This window comes from Aptenodytes forsteri, unplaced genomic scaffold (assembly GCF_000699145.1).
Source record: "Aptenodytes forsteri isolate BGI_AS27 unplaced genomic scaffold, ASM69914v1 Scaffold15, whole genome shotgun sequence".
In the NCBI taxonomy this organism is placed as follows: Eukaryota; Metazoa; Chordata; class Aves; order Sphenisciformes; family Spheniscidae; genus Aptenodytes; species Aptenodytes forsteri.
Genome location: NW_008795129.1, coordinates 5969143 through 5982287, shown reverse-complemented (window position 1 = coordinate 5982287; position 13145 = coordinate 5969143). Strand labels below are relative to the sequence as shown.

At 40.4% G+C, this 13145-nt stretch overlaps 1 protein-coding gene across 1 annotated transcript in view; it reads left to right on the top strand.

Moving 5' to 3' along the window:
- The first annotated feature begins 392 nt into the window (after positions 1–392).
- FRMPD2 (FERM and PDZ domain containing 2) overlaps positions 393–13145 on the top strand; it is a 50827-nt gene continuing 38074 nt past the window's right edge. Inside the window, exons 1-11 of the mRNA XM_019471626.1 lie at positions 393–449; positions 1446–1517; positions 2177–2351; positions 3123–3273; positions 3370–3508; positions 4418–4570; positions 6793–6978; positions 7889–8045; positions 10625–10835; positions 11733–11836; positions 12860–12958. Of these exons, the coding sequence (XP_019327171.1) occupies positions 393–449; positions 1446–1517; positions 2177–2351; positions 3123–3273; positions 3370–3508; positions 4418–4570; positions 6793–6978; positions 7889–8045; positions 10625–10835; positions 11733–11836; positions 12860–12958 (1504 nt within the window). The remainder of the gene's footprint in view (positions 450–1445; positions 1518–2176; positions 2352–3122; positions 3274–3369; positions 3509–4417; positions 4571–6792; positions 6979–7888; positions 8046–10624; positions 10836–11732; positions 11837–12859; positions 12959–13145) is intronic.

The window sequence follows — 13145 nt, the reverse complement described above, 5'->3', positions numbered from 1 at the left end:
CAGTGAAAGCTCTTGTCCATAAAGACTAAGCAAAAGCTTATAATTGAACCCTCTCTGACCTACATGTGTGATTTCTGCAAGCATCAAACACCATATGGACTGTTTGCATCAACCACTTTGACAGGAGCCTCAGAACAGCAAAAACATTTACAGAGACACTAAACCCAAACCCTTGTTGGTCAACAGTGCTCAAAGGACTTATTTTTTTTTTACAGTGTATGCCTAGACAGAAACCATAGGCTAGCAGTGAGTGTGCCAAACCAATAGTTCACCTAAGGGTCTATTTCTCATTGCTGATTTGTTGTAGGACTCTGTTAAATGGGAAGGATAATGTTTCTTTGGCAGTTGGATCACAAAAATCCAGAAATAACTGAATCACAGATAACTCCACGATGCTGCTGCTCATGGAGTTTTCTGTTGTGGAAGTAGAAGGGACAGGTTTCAGGCTGGTGAGTCCTTTCACCTGTGCCCAGTTCACAAGCTCAGGTCTGACCAGTGGCAGAACTTTGATCAAAAGTTTCAGTTAGATACTTTGGGACATTATCTTTTTATATATAAATTTAGTTTTAAATTTTGTTAATATGATTTTTGCTGGGATAATAATTGAGTTCCTCAGAAGGAGTCCAGCAACTGCTACAACAAAGTGCTAGTCCCTCTTTATATGTGAAACAAAACTGCATTGTCTGTTGGCAGGACAATTCTAGTATTATGAAACAAACCATAAATTTTCTCAAAGAAAGATCTAAATGGGTGAATGTACTAAGTCATGGAGAATGGTTGGAAGGATCCACCTCTTACCACTTGCAGACATTTAGTTATTTCTGTCTGCTTCAAGGATCTAAAAGTATAGATGAACCTGAAAAAAACCCAATATGCAAAATTCCTTGAGGTGGATGCTCAGCAAGAAAGAAAGCATCTTGTGCTGTTAAAGTTTGTTGAAGTTAAAGCAAAAGAACACAATGTCTGCTAATAAGAAATATCAGTCAACCTTCATTACAGGGAAGAAAGCAGCTCTGCATTTTAGTCTGGTTCCCTATGGAAGCTGGGATTATGAAATCACACTGGTGTGTATGTATGTGCGTACATGTCTGTGACTGTCCTCATAGTAACTTGGGAATCAAATGGGAAAAGGTCTCAGAAGAAATTAAGTTTCTGTAAGTGTCATGAAAATAGGTGCCTTGCAAAGGAAATGGATCTTGGTTAAGTGCCTTTACAGAAGAAAAGGCTTCAGCATGAGCTTACCCCTAATTAGACCCCAGAGAGTCCACATAGGAGAGACCCCAAACAGAGAGAAGTCTTCAATCAGCATTTGCACCTTATTAGACACTGAAGTCAATTAGCTACAGCATACAGATCAACAGAAATGGGTTTCATTGGTACTGGTGTTTGGGATCTTCATTACATTAAGGAGACATTTATTAAATTTCTAAATTGCCTCCTTACAGTTTTCAGGTCCAGAATTTGTTATTTTATCTAGTGAACCACCAGTGACCTTACAGCTGCCTGGATCAATTGTGGTAAGTATGAACATCAAGAATTTAGAACTAATCTAGTGACCTTTTAGTTGGGGCTCTTTGTAAGTTGCATCTGAGTCCCAACCCAGTATGCTTGCCATGTCCTCCTCCCAAACCAAGTTAGGGTTCCTGCAGAGGCATTGAGACTTGAAAGGAAGTCATTTAATTCTCAGTGCTAAGTAGTTACTTCTGCTGGTGTGAAAATAGCTTAATTTATCCTTTGCAGCTAAGAATGCTCCCTTTAGCAAAAGACTTTTGAGACAAAGATTATACAGCAAATATGCAATGTGACATCTAGTGCCAATGTATTGGACTTCGGTTTGCAGGCACATCCTCTACCTTTCATTAAGATAAGGTAAAAGGCTGACAGCATACAGCAGTAAAAATGAGGGCAAAGACAATTTGGAATTATCCTCAAACCTAGAATAACCCTGGTGATTGTAGAGACTGAGTATGCTCAGCTGTTTTGTTGGGATTCCCTGGGCTTTTTAAAAATTAGAAATGTTTGGGATATTAATTTATGAGAAGGGAAGCAGTGTTATGACCAATTCCATCAGGTTATGCAGAGACAGGAGACTAGGGGGCCTCAGTAATAAAATGCTGTGGAACTTGCATTGTTTGTACTTGGCACTCATTCTTCACTCTTTGTTACATGTTCTTAGACTAAAAAAGGGAAATCCTATTTGTCCCAAAGGGATCTCAATGTGATTCTACTCAACGGGCAGTGCCTTGAGGTGCAATGTGACATCAAGTCCAAGGCAAGAGATGTTTTCAACACCGTGGTGGCGTATGCAAACTTGGTGGAACATTTCTACTTTGGCTTGGCTTACCTGAAAGGTAATGAGACACAGCTAACTACAGTAACAGTTCTCTCCCTCAGTGCCCCTGTAGTCACTTTATTAATGAATTCCAGTAAGATCCTTTAAGATCCTCAGATGAAAGCAGGTCCAAAGCTTAAGCAGAAGTAAGGTACATTGGTTTAAACTGTACTGCACTGATGTAAAGCATGTCTACCCTAGGACTGTGCATCAGCACAGCCATACTGTTGCTGGCTGATATTCCCATGCAGAAAAGGCTGTGTCCCGGCCTTGCACTGGAATAATACTGAGCCATGTAGCTGCAGCAGAAATTCTGGGAAGCCTTGTACTGAGGAAGGCTGACTGTCTTTGTTCCTAGATATAAATCGGAGTACAGGCTCAGCTATTTCATCTGCAAGACCCACATCTCCCTAGCCCATTTCTGATGGCAAGCACGGCTGAGACACTAGGAAGAAGCATACCTTGTGTGTAGGGCATGAGGGTTACAATGGGGTGCAGAACCTGAACGGTGAGCAGAGTGCAAGCCCCATCAATTCTTGAGTGATTCCATAGATAGCACACCAATCCAGCATCTAACAATTGTAATCCTAAATTACACACTAAGTGTTAATCTTAAATTCTCCGTCAAAGAAGCAATAAGTTAAGACATGACACAGAGAAGGAAATCTCAACTGACATCCATGATCCATTTTATTTTTTATTGCTAGTGATGCACTGAATGAAGACAGCAGAACTTTTATCTACTGAAGTATCTCCAGACTTATCACAGAACCCAAAATTCTCATTTCAGGTAAAGAATTCTTCTTTTTGGATGAGGAGACCAAACTGTACAAAGTGGCCCCAGATGGCTGGAATGACCAACCCAAGAAGAAAACCTCCATCATTAATTTCACACTCTTTCTAAGGATAAAATTCTTTGTCAACCACTTTAATGTTATCCAGTAAGTGCATGGTTCTGCTGACTGCAGGAAAACCAGTAGTATTTAGGGTGACTGTTCAAGGCTCCTCCTGTGTTCCTAATCCCTTTTGTGTTCCAGGCACAGCTTGACAAGGCATCAGTTTTACCTGCAGCTTCGTAAAGATATTTTGGAGGAGCGATTATATTGCAATGATGAGACTGCCCTGAAACTCGGCGCTTTGGCTTTACAGGCAGAGCTTGGCAATTACGCTTCTGAGGTGTGGATAAATAATACAATATTTCTCAGAGGTCTCTCTCAACAGCTTTTGCAGCTTTTGTTTGCCACATGGAGTTTAAAGAAGAAATGTGAATAGCACATAATTTCAGCTAAGTCCTTCAGTAATCCCATTTCAGATTTAATTTAAAAAATTACAAAATTTGCCTGATTAAGGAGCAGTAATGAGCCAGACGAATTTGGCAGGAAATATGGCAGAATGATGAAAGACTCTTGGCCCTTTGTAATTGATAACATAGCCAAGAAAATCCAGAAAATCTGTAGAAAATTTCCAACATAAGCACAGCTTGGATGTGCAGAGGGACTTAAAGAGATTAGAAAACATGGAAGAGAAAATTAAATAAGCACTCCAGAATTCACAGCTATTTTGTGTGTAGGCTCAGATCCACAAGCTGCAAAGACGGGAAGGTTGCTGATGGTATATCTGAATTAGTTATCCTGGTTTTGAAGCGTACAGAAAATACCTGTTTATGTTCTCTGCCATATCTTCAGTGATATAAATCGGTGTAGCTCTATTAATCGAACTCTGAGTGGTCTGACCCATCTGGTCGGATCCATCCCAGCATTGGGTCCCCCATTGTGGGTTGTACTGATGCAGTTGTAGCTGTCAGCTCTAAGTGCAAGACTGCAGGCAGGCCTGTAGGCCCAGCTCTTTTCTCCCCTCTGCACAGAGAAGTAGTGTGTGCTTTGAGCACCCGGCTGAGCACAGGTGCAAGAGGCACATTTGGCTGTCAGGGCACTAGCTGCAGTTCCCCATCTTTTAGGACATGGCAACAGGGTGACTTCAGCATACGGGTCACCCTGAAAATGGAAATGCACCACATAAGAAAAGTCAAGAAAGAACCGAAGGCTCCTCTCTTTTTTTTTTTCCCCCCATTTTTTTCTCCCAAAGATGCATGGAAAGAGCTATTTTCGTGTTGAAGACTACATTCCAGCAAGCCGAATAGAGAAAATGACCCTGGCGTATGTACAACGAGAGCTTGCTAAATTACATCGCATGAATCGTTCCCTGTTTGAGGATGAAGCTGAACTAGAATTTTTAAAGGTAACTTGCCATACCCCAAACATTATTTATTTATTTTGAGATAGAAATTCCCTCTCTGTTTACCATTGTCTATTATTTCCTTCTTGCCTGATACAGTGGATTTTAGATAAGGTCAACGAATTTGAATAGTCAACAAAAACCTCAGAATTTCATTCTGCTGTAGATGCTGTCACTCTAAATAACTTACATCACATTTACATGGTAGGTTTCCTTTCACTGATAGATTATACAGGTTTAATGCACATTTCAGGGTATTTTCAACATCCTAAGGGTTGATGCAAATTTTCAGCATGTTACCGACATGTCTGGGTTCTAGATGATTATAAATACATGTACTGAATGTGTTAGAGATTATTACAGAACATGGGAATAAGCACTTTCTTGACTTCTGAAACTGTAGCAGCTGTTCAGCCACTTTCTAAACAGGTACTGATTATTTGTTTAAAAATATCTGTGAACCCTGGAAGTGAGGAAGGAGTTATCTGAAGTATTTTCTCACATGACTATTTCTCTAGGGCTCTAGGGTGTCACAATGATGTGGGATTTAATATTTCCCCCCCTAATTTCTCCTTCTCCCCCAAACTTTTCTGCTTTCCATCAAATGAAAAATATCAGGCATTAGACTGGATAAATATCAGTAGCCATTTTGCTGCAGTGCCACATGCTTTTATTTATAGCATCATTTTAGTTCAGTTGCTGTTTAATTATGTTAGTTCCTCATCTAGCACTGTCAGTGGAATTGAAGAAATAGATGGAAGCTTAGCGTTAATGACAGTCCCATCATGCGTGGCAAATCCAATGAAGAAAAGCAGCTTTGTTAGTATCTGTTTCAATGAATAAGTCTGTAGAAGGAGTCAACACACCATACAAAGTGAGAAAGATAGCCCCCATGGCAAGAACATGCAAATTCCAAATATGAAAGGGATTAAAAATTAAAACCCAGATTCATCTAGTGATTATAGATGCCCCAGTTTTCAGGACCTGAACATTTATGCTCTGGATACTTTCTGAAAAACAGATCTTCTTAAAGTGTTTTATTTTGGTCACTGAAAATCTCTATTCATGGTTTAAAAGTCATTTGGGGACTCTACATTAGCTTCCCAGAAAAAAAAAAAAGTTTTAGAATAAACTCATATTGATCTGCAGACAACAAAAGAGGACAGAAAACCCTCCTCATATTCCATAGTTCTGTAAAGGGCCTGAGTCACATTTTAACATTTTGTGGCCAAGTGCAGGAGGTAGAAAGACAAGTGACAACACCCAGAACCTCTGAGTGTGTTTCTCAGAGTATCCTTTGCAGTTAGATGGCGGGGCAGAACCTGGCTCCTCAGTCCCTTGAAGTATAATTCTGCTTAACTTTTCACCCAGCAATGAGCACTGTGCAAGAAAGAAGCGACACTGAAGATCTGTTACTATAAAGTCTGGCACTGAAGGGAATTCTGGGGCAGTGAAATTCCCTGAAAAGTCACCACTATATTTAGGTGAGATACTTTGAGGTACAATTTAGCAAACCCTACAACTTAAGATTCTTGTCAATGGAGATTTATAATGTCTGATTTTAAAAGATGCTAGCCATGAAGGAATGGGTATATGTACCTGAGTGAGTTCATTGCAGGCTGGGAGCTGTGGTGTCGCTGCAGTTAAGATTTCTAGTTGGTCATCACTATTGTAGAAAGGAAACCACACAAGCCCATAACAATGTCAGAGTAGCCCTGGCACCAAAGTATTAGCAGTTTTACTAAGATCATCATATTTGCTGTATCTCACGGTTTCTGGGTTTGCTCAGGGAAACAAAGACACAGAAAAGCAAATGGAAAGAAACAAGGTTTAACAGTAGTCAAGCAGCATTAATCCAGCATGGATTTCTGTTCAAAAATGCACACAAGTGCCGAGTACCTCAGCGCCACAATAATGTTTAGATTATTGTGCAGGAAGCTACATAATCCTCCTACCTCTTCATATGAGGTGTGTGGGAAAGTGTTATTTCAATTTTACACATGGAAAATGAATGCATGTAACGGCTCTATGACATATCAAAGTAAGGTGATGATTCTGTGAGGCACTAAGTATGGAAATTTGGTAAGACCTTCCAAACATTTCTTGACAGAGTGAAAGAATATTCAGTAAAGGCACTCAAAACCATTTCCTCTCCCATCTACCTACCTTTTCTCCCCATGCCTCTTTTTGAATAATGCATGGTAAATGCACTTCTTCTCTACAAGGTGACTCAGCAACTTCCTGAATATGGAGTGTTATTCTACCATGTGTCCCAAGAGAAGAAAGGAGCAGGAGGGGACATCATCCTGGGAATCTGTGCCAAAGGCATCATTGTGTATGAGGTCAAAAATCACACAAGAATTGCCAGTTTAAGATTCCAGTGGCGTGAAACAGAGAGAATTTCAGCTCATGTGAGTTGGAACCAAGTGAATCTCTTCTCCACTCTACTACTTTACTCCCCTTCTGCCTGTCACTTTGATAAATTTATTGCATTCAGAGCCAGGATTAGACTCACTCTGTACAGGCAAGTCCTTTTGAAAACAGTCTAAAATCAAGGCTGGATCTGGATGTGGATCCCAAGATATCCAGTTCTTAGTGAGGTTTAGTTCTGGAGTTTTTTGCCAAGGCTGCAGTCAAATTACTATAAAACTGAATAACCTGGTGTTGACTATTACAGAGACTATGTCAAACCTCTTTATGGCATATTCCATATTCATTCCCCTCTCATCTTTACTTCTCTTTCCCTTTTCTTTTGTTTTCCTTCCTACATCATGTCATGGGATCATGTCTCCCTCCTTCCAGATCTTATTATTCCCATCCTCATCTCTTAGTATATCGACATCTGTTAACAAACCAGTATTGGTGACAAGATTGTGACCCTTTCTAAATGGTATTCTGCCATCAGAGGAGTATCAACCTACCATCATACAGCGTAGGTGTCAACCTGCATCACACATTTCCCAGCCTGTTTGCTCTCCCAAAATGGCCCTTCTGCCCCTTGAAGATGTTTTCATTTTCACATTAAATTGGTTTAATCATTTTAACGTCTGTAGGGCCAAATTTTGCCAGTTCCGCCAACCTGCTCCCAGTGCAGTCAATGTCCAAAGGCTCTTGACTTTTGGCATAGGGCAGTTATGATCCCAATGACAGACACCTCACTAACAACTGTTGAAATTATGATAGGCATTTACTGCACCCAAAAGGCATGCAGCCAGGCATAAATACAACTGGACAAACCAACAAGATTATACAAATGAACTTTCAGTGCCTCAGTGTAATGACTGATATATGAAGCAAGCTGTGCTTTTTTTTGCCCTTTAGAGAAAAAAATTCATGATTGAAAGCAGCTTCAGTGGCAAGAAACACACCTTCATTACTGATACAGCAAAGACATGTAAATATCTACTGGACCTCTGCTCTGCCCAGCACAAATTCAATGCACAGATGAATTCTAGGCAACTTCGGCAAACTTCATCAGGTGAGGTATAAATGCACTTTCGTTATTCAGGCCATAGGACAAGGTTAAGTTTTAGGAAAGGTGCATTCAGTGAAGCTGAGAATCAGAACCTGCCACATCAGTTTCATTGTGCTTCAGTTTCTCATGTGCAGAGCAGAAAATAGTCTCCTACTTCACTGGAAGTTAGAGGTGTGTAAGTAATTTAGCGTGTGCACGTGCGTGTATGTGTGCAGGGCGTGGAGAGGCGTTCTCTGATGGTAATAACTATATAGCTAAACTCAGATTTGAAAAAAAGCATGATTACACTTCCCTTCAGGAAACCTGCTGAGAATTCTGAAGAAACATGTCAGGCTTACCCCAAATGTAACCTGATAAATGGTCCACACAAAGAATAACTATAGTAGTGCCCAGATATGCTGGAGCTGAACTTAGTTAACTGGTTATCTTTGCATAAGACAGGGGTTCAACCCTATGGTTCAGTCCCAGGACAAAACCACCAAACCAAAAGCACATCAGTTACACCCACTCAACTATGTAGCTGCTAGCTGCTCTTATGGTTTTGCCATGTCTGTAGAAGATATGACTATTACCTCCTTAAACTGCAGATTTTCCATAGTTTCTAAGACAAGGTTCTGCTCAACCCAGGGCAGTTACATAGCACTTCTCACCCACGGGTCTCAGCACACTCTGTAAAGATGGGTGAGGATCATTATGGGGAAACTGAGGCACATAAGAAATAACAGCCTAAGCTGACCACTGTCATCGCTCTTTACTTCAGTGGAGCAACATGGATTTTCACTAGCTGAGGATGTGTCCTTTGCCTTGAACAGAATCATCATCATTTACAACTACTGAATATTTGACCCAGTGAGTCATAGCAGGAGAATCAAGTGTCATGCCTCATCTGCTGGGATACTCTTTCCTCTAGTAAAACTGTAAAAGTGTTGGCAATGAAATTATATCATGGGATGTAACAGGATGATTGATATATTGATTCTTTCCCACTAAAATTATTTAATGAAAAGTGAAATTCCACGTGCACAAATTTGTTACCATGGAAAAAGGCATGACATTTAGATTCAAGGATGACATTTAGGTTCAAGGCACCTTTTGTTGCTTGGGCTCCTGTAACTTCTGTAGTTTCAAACATAACTTAGTGAGACTGTGATTTGTAGCATAAAAATGAGTCCTAATAGTGAATCTTAAATCTTAAAGTTTTCTGTGTCACATTTGCTTGTGGTAATATTTCTTAATAAAAATTACTACATTCTATATATAAGAGAACAAAAAGATTGAGAGCTAAGAAAATTATAACCCAGGTCCTGATTACAAGCACCTCAAAAACCACAGAAACCAGCCAGACTTACACAAGCCGTGTGACTGCAGTTTCTGAGGTTCGGTGTGTGCTTGCTGTCCCAGAAAAAAAGGCTTTGTGAAGTCAGTGATAGACAGTAGTTCAAAATGCTGCCTTTGCCACCACAGTGAGACTCTAAGAGATTATAAGGCCCTTTCTGCCTGAGGGAGACTCTTCCTTCTGCTGCACTGTTCAGATGTATAAGTCACCATCTCTTCAAAACTTGCTAGCAGCCCCCTACTTTGAAATCACCATGGCAACTCTCAGACTGCGCTAATACTGTGGACAGTTAAGCCTTCTGATGCCTTAACAAATGCCCCTGATCAAAGTCACTGAGGAAAGAGGGCACCTAGGTAGTGTTCTAGAAAGTTGCATTCAGGCTAATATTTGTTAGGAAAACACGCGGGAGGTCAGCTGTCATGTACAAGCAGAATTAAAGCCCATATTTTTTCTAGGCCGTACCAAGCACAGTTCTTGTTTTGCTTTCTGACGTGTCTCCAATTGCCTGCTGTCCCTCTCTCCTTCAAATCCTCTCTCCAGCCCACTAGTTGAGAACCTAAATAAATTAACAATGCCGCCTCCAGCACTATCTTGTTTCAGGGAAATAAAATCTTTTGAGAGGATAGATTTGTATATAGCAGAGCTCAGATGTCATTAAGCAAGTAGTAGATTTCACACAGAGGTGGAAAATTGGATAGCAAGCATTGCCACCAAGATGGTCCCCTACTCTACTTGTGCGAATCACTCAGAGCAAACAGCCAGCTCCTTGGCCCCTCTCTGAACTTAAGACAGCATGTGTTATGAGAGCGCTTATCTTCTCAGATATATGTATATTGGAGTGCTGGGCCTGTGAAGGATGGGAAGCTACCAACCTGGCTGTTTCAGTCTCTGACAGACAGATATTTCTCATACACCAAACGTTTACAAAATATACTTTACAGAGATATTCAGGTTTAAATTATACAGGGTTGCACATTTCATCTGTCTTTGTGGAAAGTGAATTTGCAGTATAATTCATAGAAATGAAATCTAAATACATCTATGAAAGAAATGGATTGGAAACCCTTTCCACTCACTCCAAGGCCTAGATATCCTCAAGGATACGAAAACAAATATATCTGTGGTGTCAGTCTTTTTTGCTGGCACGTTCAAAAGGTTAGACAGAAAGCAGCTTTGAGCTTAAAAAGATGGGATAATATCAGTGGATTTATCTTTCCTTCCTCCTCCCCTCTCCCTTCTTATTCAGAGGAAAGTAAATTTATGGAAATAGACAAATCAAATTCCACATATGCAGCTCAGCGTGAACACCTTGCCCTGATTCAGAGGCTGTCTCGTTCAGAGAACGTGCTCTATGGAGCAAATCTGGAAAACCTTTCTGCTGGGATGATGAGCAAATCTTGTGATAACCTCAGTGTGGAAACCAACAACAGGACTAGAGACAAAAGCAATCTTGGCAGGTAGGTTTGCCTTTTCCTCTAAATGTGTGTAAGAATATTCAGTCATAGACTATATCATTGCAAACCACTATGGTAAACTGTGAGGCAGACTTTTTTTTTTGCAAAAGGCCCTGTCAGGCCTGGGGCTCCGTGGTGCCAGCAGTAGTGCAAACACAGGCAGGAAGCTAACAGTCTAACAGATAAGAACTTGAAAGAGAGTGACATTTAAATTTGTACCAGACTCAGGAATGAACTACTTATTGGGTTATGGAGAAGGACAAAAATAAGGGAGAATAAAAGTAAAACCTTTAATGTCTGTGTATCTTCTCTGGAAATGGCAGCATGTGAACTGAATGGACAGTGGAAGCCGTTTTTGAGCAGGTCTTACCTAATTGATTTCTCCATGTCTAAAGAACAGTGTAAGAACTTCTCCCTTTTCATTTGCATTGGTACATTCACCAGTGTAGGCGGTTACTATAGCTGCACACAGTCTCAAGGCCTTTGATGAATTCTAGTGCCTTTTAGAATACTAAGAGTTAGAACAGAGCCAAGAAGAACATGAACTACCAGGAAAACTTTCAGACATGGTTTTGTCTAAATGGACGGCAGGTCTAAATGAATCATGCGGGGGCTATGCTGTGTTTTCCTGATGCCTGCACTCAGCTCAGAGAAAAACACAGGGGGAAATCAGTTGTGATGCGAGTGGTCTAATGGCAGCTGTTATCTGGAAGCAAATGCTGGCAAGGATGAACTACCTCTCCCCTACAATGAAATGTGGCCCAGAAATCAGGATACTCATTGAAAGGCTATAAACATGTGCATTCCCAACTTGGCTCTGACAGACTAATGACAATGAAGAGTGCTAAATACCATTGCTGATTTGTTATTGTAATGCAGTATTAATTTCCTGCTGTGCAGATCCACGTCAGGGCTATCCCAGTCAGAAATGCACATCAATTTGAATGGAAAGCAAAGGAGTTATGACTACCTCTCTATCCACTCAACTCAGAACACAATCAGTGGTGAGTATAATAATCATAAAGAGAGACAGTACCCTTCCATATTTGTTGTTTCAATAACAGGAGACCAAAATATATTCTACTCACAGATTAAAGAATATCCTTTTGCACTTCTAGTCCTGGTAATTAACCCAGAGTTTAGCAAGACAAGCTGTTTTCTTCTCCTTCACTCCTGCTTTCCATCAGGATCAGTGATAAGGGACTTCATGATAAAATTATTCTATCAATGGTGCCTAATGCTCTTCAGAGACGTAGTTCAATACACCCAGGACTCTCTCATGGGGCAATATCCCTGTGCTCAGAGGTCATCATTTGGTTTGCAACTGAGATCTACAACTCAATAAATAATGCATGAGACAACATAGGCTCCAGGTCCTTCCTCTGTTCCTGCATTTGCATGACACTAACTGGAATAAGAAGAACTGGACACCTAATTTTCTAACAGAAACCGTACTGCATGCACACAGTGAGCTGATCTATGGAATACAAAGCTATGATTATTTGGTTAGTCCATTTTAAAATTAGAACTGTAATTTAAACACACTGTGGCAATTGCACAATGTTAAGTAGTGTTAACACTACAAAAGTCACCATCACAATCAGTGCTGATTGGATTGCACCTGCAGAGCCAAAAGGGCCCACGGGGCCGAAGGCTAGAGTTTCCAAAGGAACCCATAGGAGATTTTGTGTCCAAATCACCCTCATGTTCAATGGGCGCTACATGCGTGACTCTTTAAATATCCTAATCTCAATAAAAATATTGCAGATGAATGCGTACTCTCCCAGAAACGAACATTATAGGAAGAGCTTACACAGCTACTGTACATACACCTTTCTAAATAATGCAAATTTCCAAACACTTGTTTGAGCTTCCTTCCTGCATTATATTGATTCAGAAGTAATGGTACGGTTGAAAACAAGGACAAAATGTATTTTTAATTTTTGAAGCCCCAGTTTTGCATACTATATGAATCTACTGTCTCCCTGCATTAATCTGCATTTATTCTAGCTGTTTTGTTTCTGCAGCGCCTGGATCACCAGCCATCCAGAAGGAAGTTTTGCTAAGTGGTCTAGAAAGAGAAATCATTTGTGTCAGCCTAAAACGTGACCCTAAGAATGGATTTGGTAAGTAAGGAACATGAACGTTATATTTGTTACTGGGGCTGTCATATCCTGGTGCTAACACTGATACTTGCTGACTCAAGCTGAGCAAGATTGTAACCTTCTTCACCTCATTTATTCTTCTTATAGAATAAGACTACTAATCTTTGGAAAGGACTTAGAATTTTCGAGACTGAAAAGGACTAAGCGC